This window comes from Cnephaeus nilssonii, assembly GCF_951640355.1.
Source record: "Cnephaeus nilssonii genome assembly, chromosome: 11".
Lineage (NCBI taxonomy): Eukaryota > Metazoa > Chordata > Mammalia > Chiroptera > Vespertilionidae > Cnephaeus > Cnephaeus nilssonii.
In genome coordinates, this window is record NC_137082.1 from 19,798,807 (window position 1) to 19,813,194 (window position 14,388).

Below are 14,388 nucleotides of genomic sequence, written 5' to 3' on the forward strand. Positions count from 1 at the left end.
CCAGGAATGTCAGGACACATATCTGAGTCCATGAAGGGAGTTGCTAAGGGATTCATTTAAAAAGTGGCAATGAACAAGATGAGGACCATTGAAATAACAGTGTATAGGATGGTGTTGGGCCACCCAAAATGAGTGGGGCCACCCCTTCAGGAATGAGGAACTTATTTTCCCAGCTGCAGGCAGCCCTCACCCATCCCAAACCCCCTCAGTACATAGGAAATCTCATTTAGACAAGCTCATTTACCAGGCAACATGAAATGAATGATGGAAATAGCCATGTATTAGACTTTTAGGACAACTTTTAATGTTCTAAACACCAGTTCAAGGCATTTAGATACTATGCTAGTATCAATTGTCAAGCATGGGTTTATTTTCATAACACTCCAAACTAAAGAAATACACTGAGCATATCTATCCAAAAGTCTCAAGCAGATCACCAGCTGTCCATTTGTACAAATACAACAGAAGGATTTTTCAGTAGTTACCAGTGACAGATATAAAATAACACTACCTTTTTAAGGTGAAGGGATTAAGAATTGCAAACTGGTAGTTACAAAATAGTCACAGGGATATAAAACACAGCCTAGGGAATATAGTCAGTAATATTGTAATAACTATAAGTGCCAGGTGGGTACTTAAAATATCAAGGGGAGCACTTTGTAAAGTATAGATTGTCTAACCACTATACTGTACACCTGAAACTAACACAAAATAATACTGAATATAAACTGTAATTGAAAAATAAAATTTAAAAAATATAGACCAAAAAATAAATAAAATAAAATAATGTTACCTTTTTGTGTGGGGACAATTAATCAGGAGGGAGAGAAATAAATATATTTAATTAATTATAAATAAATAAATAGATCCGAAGACATAGAAGCATGAATGTCTCCACTATTTCTCCCTCAAGTTTTCTCCTATAATCGAAATCAACGTTTTTCTTCTTTTGGAGATACTTGGGTCAGCAACATTTCCTCATAGTAACTGTCCATAGAATGAGGAATGATGCTCTTGCCAAAGATTATTTCTAAGGATGCTTTTCAAACTTCTTCCTTCTTATGTCTGAATAATGAAGCTCTCTGGTAGGTGGTTCCCAAAAGCCACTCTTTTAACTTATTCCTAAAGAGTAGCCATAAACAGCAGAAATGCCTAATTCTGTTTAAACATCTTTAAACATAATTTCTCCAATCATTCTCTTGTTTCACCAAGTTACTTTTCAGAGGAACAAATGTAAATGCACATGTAAATTCTAAGAGGCAGATATGGAATAAAGCAGAGTGGGTGAGATAATTTATTGAAATAGAGATGCTTAAAAAGAATTAGATAAGATTTTGCTCGCTGCATCATTTTTCCATATAAAGCACACTCAAATGGCCTCCTAAGCGATTTTGATTTTTAGATGTAGTAGGAGCCTCTTACCTTCGTCTTTACAGACTTCAACGGCCTCTTCTGAAGCAGGGCTGTGCACAGTAGCAGCACTGACGCCATCTACAAAGCAGACAGGAGAAACACCGGCTCCGAGTTAATGCTGCCAAGCAGAGCCTCCCTGCCAGCATGTCCCCCCAACCTCCCACTAGACCACAGGAATATGAACCTGTTTCATGCTCTCATATACCGAACAGTCTTTGAAGGAGTTAGTGGTTTATGATTCCCTCTTACAATTAATGAAACAGAAACCTTCAGTTAAGACAGAGCCCAGTGAACTACAAACTATTTTTTGGCAAAAAATGCTGTTTGTTGGTACTATTGTACTTTGCTTCTTTCCCACCTCTAGTAGAATGGTACACATTCTTCTTAAAACAGATTGTGGAGGAAAGGATACTCTTGCGAAGTTTCCACAAAGTGCTTTCATGTGTGTGTTTTTCAGATTTGGTTTTCTTAGCACAGCACCTCTGCGCCCTGGTGCCAGGCTGTGAACCTGCAGGGAGCACTTTGAAGGCTGGCAGCACAGACCCAGGAGAAGGGGACCCCTGGTAGGAAAGCACCACAAGCCACTGGGAGATTTCACCTCACCCAAGCGCAGAGTAGGGAGAAGGAACTTGGAGGTCCCTGCGCCCCTTAGAGCAGCAATTAACCTCCTCAGAGTCTGTCTGTCTTCTCAGTACATGGGCACCCCAGTGATTCCACTCACATTTGGCTTCCAGGGTAATAGATAATTAACTTACTAACATGAAACTGGCAAATTTAAGACATGAAAGATTATCAAAAGCATTTGAAATGTTTAATGCTTGACAACTGGAAGCATTATTTTCCTGCAGTAACAGGGTCTTTAAACTAAAACATTATACATACATGGCAACTAACACACATTTAAAGGCAAATCCCATACTTTCTAGCATCTGTCTTAGCCATAATGTATATGACTATTACTTTTAGGTCATGTCTCTATTGGAACAAAGAATAAAAATTTTAGTAGGGGGATAATTGGAAATAATGAATCATTTTCTTTTGTTAAGTGACAATTTCCTATTTAATAAAGAAAGAATAAACTATTAACCTTGAGGTCACATCTTCCCATTTCTTTATTTCTTTTCACAGCAAAACTCCCTAAAAGAGCTGTCTGTAATATACTTCCTCGGTGCAAAGTCTCTCCACAACACACTTCAACTGGCTTCCATACTGCCCCAGGAATTCTCTTACAAAAGGTGGCAATGACCACCTTTGCCAAATCCAATGGTTATTCCCCTTATCTTACTTGATTTCCCAGTAGCATTCCTTTACTGTTCTTTCTGAAATACTTTCTCATTGTGGCTGCTCCTTCTCCCCTGTTGCCACATATCTAGATGTAACAGTGTCCCAGGGCCCACTGATTTCTTTACTCACGTTCTTTCTAGTGAATCTTATTCAGTCTCATGCTGTTAAATATAATTCATATGCCAGTGACTCTCAAAACCATATCTCTGGTCTAGAGCTCTCCCTAGAAATCCAGACTTATATATCTGACTGGGTTCTTGACATTCCTTTGGGCTAAGAGTTCTCTCAATTTTACCATGGCCAAAACTGAGCTATTTAACTTTCTCAGCAAAAGCTGTGCCCTATGGCCAATCCTCCACATATTGTATAGGTAAGTGGTACCATCATCCCATAATTAACTAGTGTTAAAAACCTAGGACTTGACCAGCTGGCTTTGCTCAGTGGTTGAGCATCGTCCTATGAACCAGGAGGCCACAGTTCCATTCCCTATCAGGGCACATGCCTGGGTTGTGGGCTCAATCCCCAGTCTGGGGCATGCAGGAGGCAGCTGATCAATGATTTTCTCTCATCATTGATGTTTCTATCTCTCTCTTCTTCTCCCTTCCTCTATGAAATCAATAAAAATATTAAAAACAACAACAAACCTAGGACTTATTCCTCTTCTCCCATTCCCCACCTCCAATCCATCAGCATAACCTGTTACCTTTGTCTCTAGAATGTAACACAAACCAGTCCATTTTTATCTCCAGTTGTAGGAACCACCATCATTGCTTTCCTATGGTACCTTCTAACCGTTCTCACTCTGGCTCTTCAGACCATTTTAACTCACAGCCAAAGCAAGCTTATTACATACATATATGCATAACCATGGACACATACAATAGTGTGGTGAAGGCCTGGGGGGGGGGTGTGTGTGCAGGGTGGAGCGGGTCAGTAGGGAAAAAAGGGGAACATCTGTAATACTTTCAACAGTAAAGATAAATTTTAAAAAACAAATGGAACAAAAATAAAAAATAAAATAAAACATAGCTTATGTTTCTCCTCTTCTTAAAAACTCCCACTGGCTTCTCTTAGTAGTTCTAATAAAATCACATCTCATACAGTCAGAAGTAATCTGAACTATGACCTCTTACCAGATTTCACACCACATTCCTCCATCCACCGTGCTCCAGCCATTCCACCTTCTTTCAGCAACATGCCAACCAAAATGGGCCTAGAGGCATTTGCATTACCTATTCCCTCCATTTTAAAGGACTTTCATCATCTCATCACTTAGATCTCTTTTATTTTTTCCAATTTAATTTTAAAATATATCTTTATTGTTGAAAGTATTACAGATGCCCCCCTTCCCACCCATTGGTACCCTTTTCCCCCTCCCGCTCTCTCCCCAGGCCTTCACAGTATTCCTTCTACATTTCCTCATTTCTCTGCAAAGCATCTGTCACTATCTGACGCCATTTTGTTATTTTTGGACTTCCCCATCAGAATATCAGCTTTAAGCGTTCCGGGATATTGTCTTTATAGTGTACTGCTGTGTCCCAGTGTCCAGACAGTGCCTGTTCATGACTGAGGAATATTATCTACAACTTTGATTTGGTCTGATTATGACAACAGTAAAAACGGATGGATTATGTTAGTTTGAGATTGTGGGGTTTTTTCTTGATGTGGAAGAGGCCTGCAGAATTGTGTAATCAAAATTGAAGTTGGAAATTATATTGAATGAAATGCAGGTGTTTGCATTTTGGAAGAATAACAGCAGGTCAAAGGGCTTTAATAAACAGAACCACATCTTCAGTTCCTCTGCACTTGGATTGGGAGGCTATGAAATGAGCAGAGTGGGCATAGCGGTGTGTGTTGGCACTGGCCAGGGTCACAGATGAACCCTGCCACTGGGCCCCAGGCCAGCCCGCTGGCTCATTTGGAAGAGCAAGAGGAGCCCCTCAGGTGTGCATTTAGGATTTTTTTTTTCTTTCAAATTGAGAGGTTCCCATATTGTGGTAATGACACTATTGATCCAAGAGGTAGAGAAGAGGGATTACATTTTACTTGCCTGCTAACAGGCAAGATGACCTCAAATGAAAAAGAAACTGCCTGTTCTCAACTGATTAAGGGGAAATAGATAAAACAAAGGTAAATGTGTGTGCCTGTATGTACGGGTGCATGTGCGTACATGTGTGTAAACAGGGATAGGAAAATTCTATGTTGATCAAGACAATTTGAGACAGAGCAGTGAGTGAAAAAACCTGTGAATCCTCAGCATTCAGCGGATGGCCTAAGCTGTCAGCAGTTAGCTGACTAATATTTATCAGCCCAACCAGTCAAAACGGTGACAGCTTTTCACATAAGACTCATCTTCCATGGAGCATAATGATGTGTGGGTTGGGAGCTGGGTGGGGGCGTGAATAACAACAGTTTGCTGTATCAGAATTCATTGCATTGCAAGCACTGCATCTCAGCAGAGGGAGCCCACTGACCCCGGAGCAGCTGCACAAGGTCCCTGCTGCCTTGCTTCACTGCTTTCTCTGATTGGCCTTCCTCAATTCCATCTTCCAGGTCAATAATAAAAGCCTCCAGTTCTCTTGCAAAAGTTCCAAGGTTAATGTAAGAAGTTTCCATTGCAAAACTTATCCCACTACCTGGTTTATTTCCAAGAGTTCAGCAGAGAGCCCAGGACGTGCCTGGCACACATTAGATAAAGCCACTATTTCAAAAATGCACCCCCCTCCACCCCAGCACCACAGGGCTCATTAGAACTGGGCAAATGACTTGCAAACTAAAGAGAAGAAGGGTATTTTAGTTTGGGTGGTTATGTTGATCACTGTGTAATCGTGTCTACTGTTTTTAAAGGAGAGCATGCCTGAGTACAAAGTGGGTAGAAAAGAGATGATACATTGAAGGTGATAACAATCTCTTTGGAGTCTTTTGAACATTTTTAAATGTTCAGTTTGTAATCTACAGTCGAAGATCTGTAAACATTCAATTGCTACATCTGTTCTGTGGTGAATAGAGGGGATGTCAGGAAGCCTTCGGATCTCACTTCAGCTCTGTGTGTGGGGTGGTCAGGCTCAGCGACACACCACCTCCCACAACACGCAGAGAAATAACCAGACACGTGGCTCTTCACAATGTAATGCAAAACAGTAAAGAACACTCCACTCATTGTGGAGGGGAAACCTCTCATTTAATTCCTTTAAACATTTTTCATTTCTTTCTCCCCCCCCCCCCGCCCCCAAATCACAACTGCTCATTCAAACCTGCCCTAAGTCAGCCACGCTCTGACTTGGCACTCCAACCTCTGCTCATCCCTCATAGATCTCTGCTAAGCAAGCTGTAATTACATGGAAGAAAAATGGAATCAGCGAATGAGACATGACAATGTCCCCTTCTGAGAGGAAGCCCTGTGACTCCGAGTTAATAGAGTTGGTGGCTTCCTGAGGGAGACCTGAATGAAAGTGAAGTTAACCTGGTAAAAAGTAGAAGCATTTTCAGAAAACAGTACTGAGTAAAGTCATTGTTCACCTCTGTGGATGAGGCCTAGGAGACTCTTCAAAAGAAATCTGAGCCCACCTGCTTCTTGGCTCGGCCCTTCCATTTCTTCCGCGCTTTGCTTTTCCTCTGGACCGTTCTCATCTTTCAAGAAAACCACAGAGGGAAAAAATTACATCAAGTCAATTTATAAAATATCTCTTTATGGCTAATATGCAGCACTGAAATTAATTGTAACCAATGTAGCATGACTCCCCATAAAGCAAGGCAGAGAGATAAATCAGAGGTATGAAACAGAAAAATTACCTACATAAAAAGGTGCATTTATACTCCTCCCTTCCACACGATTTGCTTGATGAAATGTTGAACTGCAGTAAACAAAATTCACTCAGCAGTTCTAGTAACATCTCTCTCCTCGCACATTTCCCAAAATGCAATACAGATTTTAAATCCAATCTTTTCTCCCTTGACTCAAGCAATATACACTGTGTAAGAAAACTTGGTTAAGTTTCTATGTCCTTTATTTTCCTGTTTGAAATATATTGTAAAAATATCTGTTTTTATTTAACATATACATCAAAGCCTAACATATCTATGCTATGAAATTTTTTTTCTCTTGAACAAATTATGGTCAGGTTTATACTATCACACATAAATCCTTGAAAAATAAATAACTGGGCAGCTGCAATGGTGACTATCCACTAGAAACTAACATTTTCTTTAAGCTTAAAATATATATTTCTGTGAATTTATGCATAGAAAAACAAACGTTTGAAAGGCAAATAAAGGCGTATTTTATAACTCATTGCTGGGAGGCTTTCCAAGTCTCTTTTTGTTTGGAAAATTTTTTTCAATGATAAATTTATCTAAAGATACAGAAACAAAATATAAAACATGTAGTTAAAGTACAGAAAACAGAGACGCAGAAACTATCAGCATACATTACTGTGTCCTTTGTCTATCGGGAAGTGGAATCTCTCTCCCCTTTCCTTGAATCCGGACTGGTGCTGTAACTTGTTTAAACCAATGGAAATGTGGAGGTGATGTAGGTCCTCTGAGCGAAGGCCACTGAGAACTAGTAGCATCTACTTTCTCTCTCTGGGAAGCCAGCTATCATACTGTAAAGACACGCAGGCTAGCCTACCAAACAGAGAGAGTGAAGGGCCACATCGCAGAGCACCAAGGGGTCAGACCTGTGAGTGAAGCCTTTTTATACCCTCTAACCCAGCCCAGCTGCCAGCTGAATGCAGCTGAACGAGGGCCTCAGCCAAAGACACAAGGAGCAGAAGAATCACCCAGCTGAGCCCTTTTAAAATTCCTGACCCGAAACCAGGCCCCGATCACTTAACCTTGTTTTGTTTGAGTGCTTTGACCCACCACCTGCTATTGCTATCAATTCTTCATCCAGAGGCAAGAGGATGGTGAATTTTCCTCAGAGGAGAACTCAACTAGCAGAGCTAAAACAAGAGCCTCAGAGAAGCAATGGGAAACATTTCCCCAAGCAGCTCTGGAAAATAACCTAGTAAAGAGAGTTGCAGATGGGAAAACATTCAGAATTGACCTGGATGAAAGAAAGTTTATAATAAAATGACAAAAGTAAATGAATAAAAAAAGTGACAGTGGGGAAGAAATGCTATAATTGGATACATGAGTATGGGTAAGGTTTACCTCTGCCTTGCATTGGGGGACAACTTAGGGGACACTGTCTAACTTTTAATATGAGGACTTGGGGCAGCTCTGTAGCTACCTAAATCCAATGTTCTCTATTGGGTTTTTACAACGACCACATGATGATCTGACATTTTCTCTCTGGCTCTCTGAGTGGGCCACGGCATTGGCTTTTGCTCTGGGAAGGAAACAGCCATCCCAGCTGCTCTTGCTCCCTTAATGAGGCAAGTTAGTGCAGGAACACGTGTCAAAAACATAGGTCAGTATTTCTCCTCTTCCTCTCATCCAACAGGCTGAGTCAAACAGGAAAAATCTGCCAACTTATCTGTCTCACCCAAAGACAGACCTTTTAACACAGATTTCACCATAGGCTTGAAGTCTACAGTGACAGGTTGCCTTTAAAATTAGTCTAGTTACCACACCTCCTAAGGAGTGGGGGTAAAAACACTTTCTTGTGAAGAGAGGAAGGGAAAGAGAACAATTAAGTCATAGGAAAGTGAGAAATTGGTTCCAGCAGTTCTAAATGCATGGAAAGTAAATTCATGGGCAGATCCCTGAGTCAATACAAACCAGTTTGGCTGTCTTCCTAGTCTACTGTTACTGAGTTTTTACCTTTATCCTCACATGCAGTCCCATTCCCTCATGCAGCCACCGAGTGGCATGCTTTTGTTTTCCACTTTGAGTCTTGGCCAAACAGTGTTCTGGTTATAGCATTTCTGCCTTAGGGCAGAAAACTCAAGAGACACTTTGCATGTTTATCACGGAGAACATGCATTCTAGAAGAATGCTGGATTTGTCATTGGAGTCACATGCCCTCAAATAAAAAGGGTCAGGTATACTACTTTCACCAATTTGCAAAGACATGCATCTGCAAATCCAGCAGGGGGACCCAGTGTAGAAGTCTTGCTTTCAAAACCCAGTTGATGCATTCTTGGGCAATTAGATTAGCATTCATTTCACTCTTTTAAAAGGACAGTTTGGCTGCCTTATATCTTTCCATCCATTTTAAATGCCTCAAATGGTTGAGTTCTTAGTGAAACAGTGAGCTTCTACTGGTAGGAAAAAAAAAATCTCATTACACAGTTACCCATAAGGATTTTATAAGGACAAGCTTTCTTTTATCTGCCTTGTCTGTCTAGTTATCTTCATAGGAAGCACATAAACAATAAAGTTGAGTGGAGTGGGGAATCTAAATGTGTGGTTTTTAGAAAGGATTTACTTTCTAAAAGTAAAAGGCGTATAATAGCCCTGGCTGGATTGGCTCCGTGGATAGAGCATCAGCCTGTGGACTGAAAGGTCCTGAGTTCGATTCTGGTCAAGGGCATATGCCTGGGTTGTGGGCTCAATCCCCAGTAGGGGGCGTGCAGGAGGCAGCCATTCAATGATTCTCTCTCATCACTGATGTTTCTCTCTCTCTCCCTTCCTCTCTGAAATTAAAAAAAAAAGCATATAATAAATGTGAAGAAATACAGGAAAGTAACATACTATTTTGTTAGCTTAAAAAATGTCTTACAGGAGTTGAATTCTCTGTTAATACATCAAAAGGTGATTATTTACTTCAGAAGATAAATTTCCACAGCATTGATGTGTCATATGATGCTTTATTTTCCTATACCCAAGACCACAGTGACCTGTGAGAATTCTTACTGTTTTAAGCCATATATATTGAGCATATACTATATGCAAGATATTTCAGAAATTTTATAGAAATAAAAATGAGAGACTCCTGCTGTAAAGTGAATTCATGTAAGTGGAAGGAATGTACCATTGGTTGGAAGATGATAAGTATGCAGTCCATGTGTCATTCTATATGGAAAAGTTTTACAAGGGCAAAATCTCAATGCCATGGCCACAAATTACTTTCCTGATATCTGTAGTTCCTTTTGTGAACTGTGCGTGGGAAGGAAAGTAAATCAGAGCAAATCCATTCTTGCAGCTGTGGAAACAACCTGCTGCTTGCTGCCTGCTGGTGCACTGTTGCCATTTCTTACAAAGCTCCCGAGATTTCTGGACATGGACAGAGCACAGGCCATTCAAACACTGTGGATTGCAAATTGGATTATAGACTCCAATTCTTCAGTCTCCTGTAATGTGTTTTATATACATCGCAGTGTCCTCCCACTGTAGGCAGAGAATACTTCCCACTCCATTGATGCTGGACTTGACCCCAAGTGACTTGATTTGACTAATGAAATATTAGCGGACATGATGTGAGCAGGGGGCTTAAATGTGCTGCATAATGGAACTTGGTGCTTGTGCTTCTGACGCTTGCTGTGATAAGAAATGCCCTTTAGCACTGGTTTAAAGAAGAGGAGAGATATTATGGCGCAGACTTCAACCCGAGCCACAGTTTGGAGTTAATCCCAGGCAACTCACAACTTGAAAATGTACTGCCCAACAGAGCACTACCTACATCAACTGAGCCATCGCCAACCTGCACCACCTGTGATCACGAGAAAAGATATTTTTGTTGTAAGGCACTGCATTTTGGGGTGATTTGTCACACAGTATCATTATAAAATAGCTGATTAATACAAATACTATAATATTATTTTTTCTCAAGTCAGGAGGGTTCAAATATATTTTTTTAATTAGCACTTTTTATTTATAAAAATTTAGTCTTTAATTTTGTATTTTGACAACCAGCTACATTTTTGTCTGGCATATTTTAAAACTCTCTAGAGGATACATGCTTGAAAAATAAATGTACCTTATGTAAGGGGGGCATGCTGTCAAAGAGGATGTACTGGCAACCGTGATGTTTATATTTTATTTAATAGAGCCATGTAGGCAGCAAGATACTAGTTAATACTAGATAACATTTATTGAATATTAGTTATGTTCTACTCAGTGTCTACATAATTTGAAAAGATTATCATTTTGAATTCTGAGAACAACTCAATGAGGTTGACATTATTATTCACATTTCATGAATATGGAAACTGAAGTGCAGAGATGTTAAGTAATGTGCCTAAGGGCCCATAGCTAGCAAGTGCTGGCAGCTGGATTTCAACTCAACCAGCTGATGCCAGCACCCAATATTGCTTCCTTGGAAAAGTAACTAATATTTGTGTCTGGGTAAGATATTTTCATTATTGGTCAGCAAAAATGTGGGAAAATGGTACTTAATATGAAAATAGCCGAAGAACTACACTATAGCCTCATATAGATTAACACAGAACACTGAGAACATGGAGAAATTAGCTCTTCTGACACTTAAACCAAGTGAGTGCAATGCTGTAACTCCAGACATTTCTTTAATGCTAAGGGTAATTTTATTTGTGCATAATTTTAAACAACAGAAAGTTATAAGAAACTTTGTTTTCCTGAACCATTGAGAGCAAATTTGGGACATAATCACCCCCCATCAGGCCTGAATACTTTAGTATATTTTTTACAAACAAGGACATTCTCTTCCATAACTATGGTGCAAACAAGTCTGAACAATTTTCAATAATATCTTTTATAGCAATTGGGGATCACACACTGCATTTAGCTGTCATGTCTCTTTAGTCCTCTTTAATCTGAACTAGGCAAGCCTCCCCATCCCTGGCCAACTTCTGTGCTGGGTATTTTGCATCTCTTTCACCTTGTCCCCTTCAATGTGAACACTGACCTTGCTAAGCTCTACTTAATGGCTTTAGAAAAAAGGAAAGGAAGGAAGAAAGAAGGGGAAGAAAGAGAGAAGGAAGAAAGAAAGAAAAGGAAGGGAGGGAGGAGGGAAGGGAGGGAGGAGGGAAGGAGGGGGAGAGGAGGAAGGAAGAAAAGAAGGAAGGGATGGAAGGGAAGGAAGAGGGACCAGGGAAGGTTAGTTTGAAACATTTTGTTCTGGAACTCATTAGCTGATTGAGTTATTTTAATAGATTAATCTTTGGAAAGTAAGTTCCTGAGTTGGCTGCCTCATTATACTCATGCCTCACGTGCCTCTTTAAGTGCAATTACCATAACATTGTAACAGTTATCTGAGTTGGACTTTTATCTACATTTTTAGAGATGAAGAAATCAAGGTTGCAGAGGGTCAAGTTCCCTGAAGTCCCACAATTAGTGGCAGAGCTGGGACTTAAACTCAGATCCAGATATGCCAAAGTCTGAGGTATCTCTTTCTTGCCTTGAAGGTTCCTGTGACCTCTTTTGACCCTTGAGAGCTAAATTGTAAATCCTTGGCTGAGAGAGATGCCCTCGCTGTAACTATGTTGTCCTCAGTACCCAGTACAGTCCTAAAATCCTTGGAGTCTCCACAAGCACTTGTCACGGGACTGAGAAAGAAATGTCATTTTTCCCTAAGCAGTAATTATTATTATTTTTTTTTGCTTGAAACATATTGTAGCTCTTGATGTAGAAAAAGCACCTGGTGTCTATTTAGCCTCTGGTTGAACCTCATTAAATGGTGGATTAGCTTTAAAATGTCACATCTCTTTGATCACACATAATGGCTCCTAAAAGTCAAATGTAGTGATGTTCAAGGAACACACAGAGTTCAAGTCCATCTGCTTTCACCACCCCTGGGCCAGCATCCATCCCTCTCTCCTGGGCTGTGATAATGACTCCAATCATGCTTTCCTCCTTCAGCTCTGTCCTCAAAGTCTATTCTCAACTGAGAAGCCACATTGTTTGTCTTGAAATGTTAGTTAGATCAGACCATTTCCCTGCCAAATGCTCTGAAAAGCCCAAAGGCATCAAGGCCCCATGTGCTGGAGACTTCTATTGTTTTCCTGCCCTGACCTCTTTCTAGTCTCCTCCCACTTACTCTGCTCCAGCTGCACTGGGCTCTGGCGCTATTCCTCCAGCACACTAGGTCTCTGCTCTCCTGGTCTTTCTACTGCCCATACCCCTGCCTGGAGTGCTTTCCCCCAGGCCCTTCAAGTCTGGGTTCATCTGTCCCCTTTCCAATTAGGTCTCCTCTCCCCATCCACACACACTCCATTCTCCTTATCCTAATCTACTTTTTATTTTTGTTCTCCCCCGCCCCAGTTAGTATCACCTTCTATAGAATTTAGATAGGTATTATATTCATTGTTTATGTCTGTCTGTTCCCATTTGACTGTAAACACCTCCAAGGCAAGCATCTTTGTATCATTACCTGACTGATGTCTCCTACGTACTTAGAAGGGTCATATGGTAGGTGTTCAATAAATATTTGTGAATTAATGAAATATGCTCTTTCCTTACTTGGCCTTACATGGCTACCTCACAAATTAATCAGGAAAAAAAGGAAAATTATCTTCTAGTCAAGACTATTAGAAATATACTTATGGAATATAGGTTACTTATGAAATACAAGGGTCATACGATATGTGGGACAGACACAGAACCCAGGCTCTCGTTATGCTATACCTATCACCATTTTGTGTTCTTACTGGAGCAGTTAGTTAAAAGAAGGAGTCCCTTCCCCAGGCTAGTGAAGATTATCTGTGGAACTTGTTATAACAGTTATATAGACTAGAGAGACTGAGAACCTCTTAAGATGGTGGGACATGGATAGTCAGTTGGAAATGCTCAGCAGTGCTGTCCTGGTTGCCAGAACCAGTTCTGCTCAGAATAAACTCAGATGGTATTACAAGCATGCCCCATTCACAGAGAGATTATAAGACCTACAAGTTGCTCTTCAATTATGGGGCAGAGAAGACAATCATCTTGGTCTTGTCTTTTTCTAGGAATGTCCCCAAATAGCATACTTGTCCAATAGAGGGAAGAGGAAATAATTGAACCTGATGTTTTCAAGAATATGTGTTTGTCAGGGGAGACCTAAGTGTGATGCATGTTGAGAAAAGAACACATATGAGAGAAGAACATGCAACTGTCCCAGATATTTCATATTACCGTAGGTAGAGTGCCAAGTGTTCAATAAGGTACTCAACAAATACCTGCTGAGGGATTGAACTCGGCAGATTTGCACACTGAAGGTGTGACCCTAGGATACTAAAACTTGCCGTGGCATATCTTGGTATAAAAATAGCACAGGACAATATCCCAGAGAGCTATTTTAAATATCACACATACCCTCTTAATAGGTAACATATGGTTCTCCCATATGGCATGTTAATACAAGTACTTTTACTCTGATACAGTTAGTTTTAATCCAAGGATTTCCAAATAATTTACAAACACTGTTCATTAGCACAGTCATCCCTGGGGAAGGTGCAGAGCCTCACAGAGACAATAAAGCATCCTGCTTATAATCAATAATGATTAAGGAATGACAATAATAAGAAATATATTAATATGGCATTTATTTTTAGATTAAGGAATGAACAAATGGGAATCAAGCAACTTTCCCATAGACTTTCAATGACTTCATGGTGTAAATAGGGCTAGAAATCAACTTATGCCGATGCTTAAGGCTATTCTACTAGTTGACCTATATTGGTGAATTGACCATAGATTACACTAGTTTTCAGGTGTGTACATAACCTCATGTCTATACCATAAATGGGAAAATTATAGTGTGGTAGACTAGAATAAAGTTAACATGATAGTATTGCAGTGGGATTTCTTTGAGCTCTTCATTGTCTTAAACACAGGGCAATATCCAACTGT

General features: G+C 40.2%; 1 protein-coding gene across 5 annotated transcripts in view; it reads right to left on the bottom strand.

Annotated features, from left to right (window-relative positions):
• MACROD2 (mono-ADP ribosylhydrolase 2) overlaps positions 1 to 14,388 on the bottom strand; it is a gene marked incomplete at its 3' end in the record, with an annotated part of 1,993,251 nt that overhangs the window by 127,126 nt on the left and 1,851,737 nt on the right. For 3 of the 5 annotated variants that reach the window (XM_079784766.1, XM_079784768.1, XM_079784767.1), the window contains 2 exons: positions 6,265 to 6,327; positions 1,423 to 1,491 (listed from right to left, as the gene is read on the bottom strand). In XM_079784766.1, the coding sequence (XP_079640892.1) occupies positions 1,423 to 1,491; positions 6,265 to 6,327 (132 nt within the window). Of the gene's footprint in view, positions 1 to 1,422; positions 1,492 to 6,216; positions 6,328 to 14,388 lie in introns of all 5 variants that reach the window. The other 2 variants (XM_079784764.1, XM_079784765.1) reach the window with 1 other exon arrangement.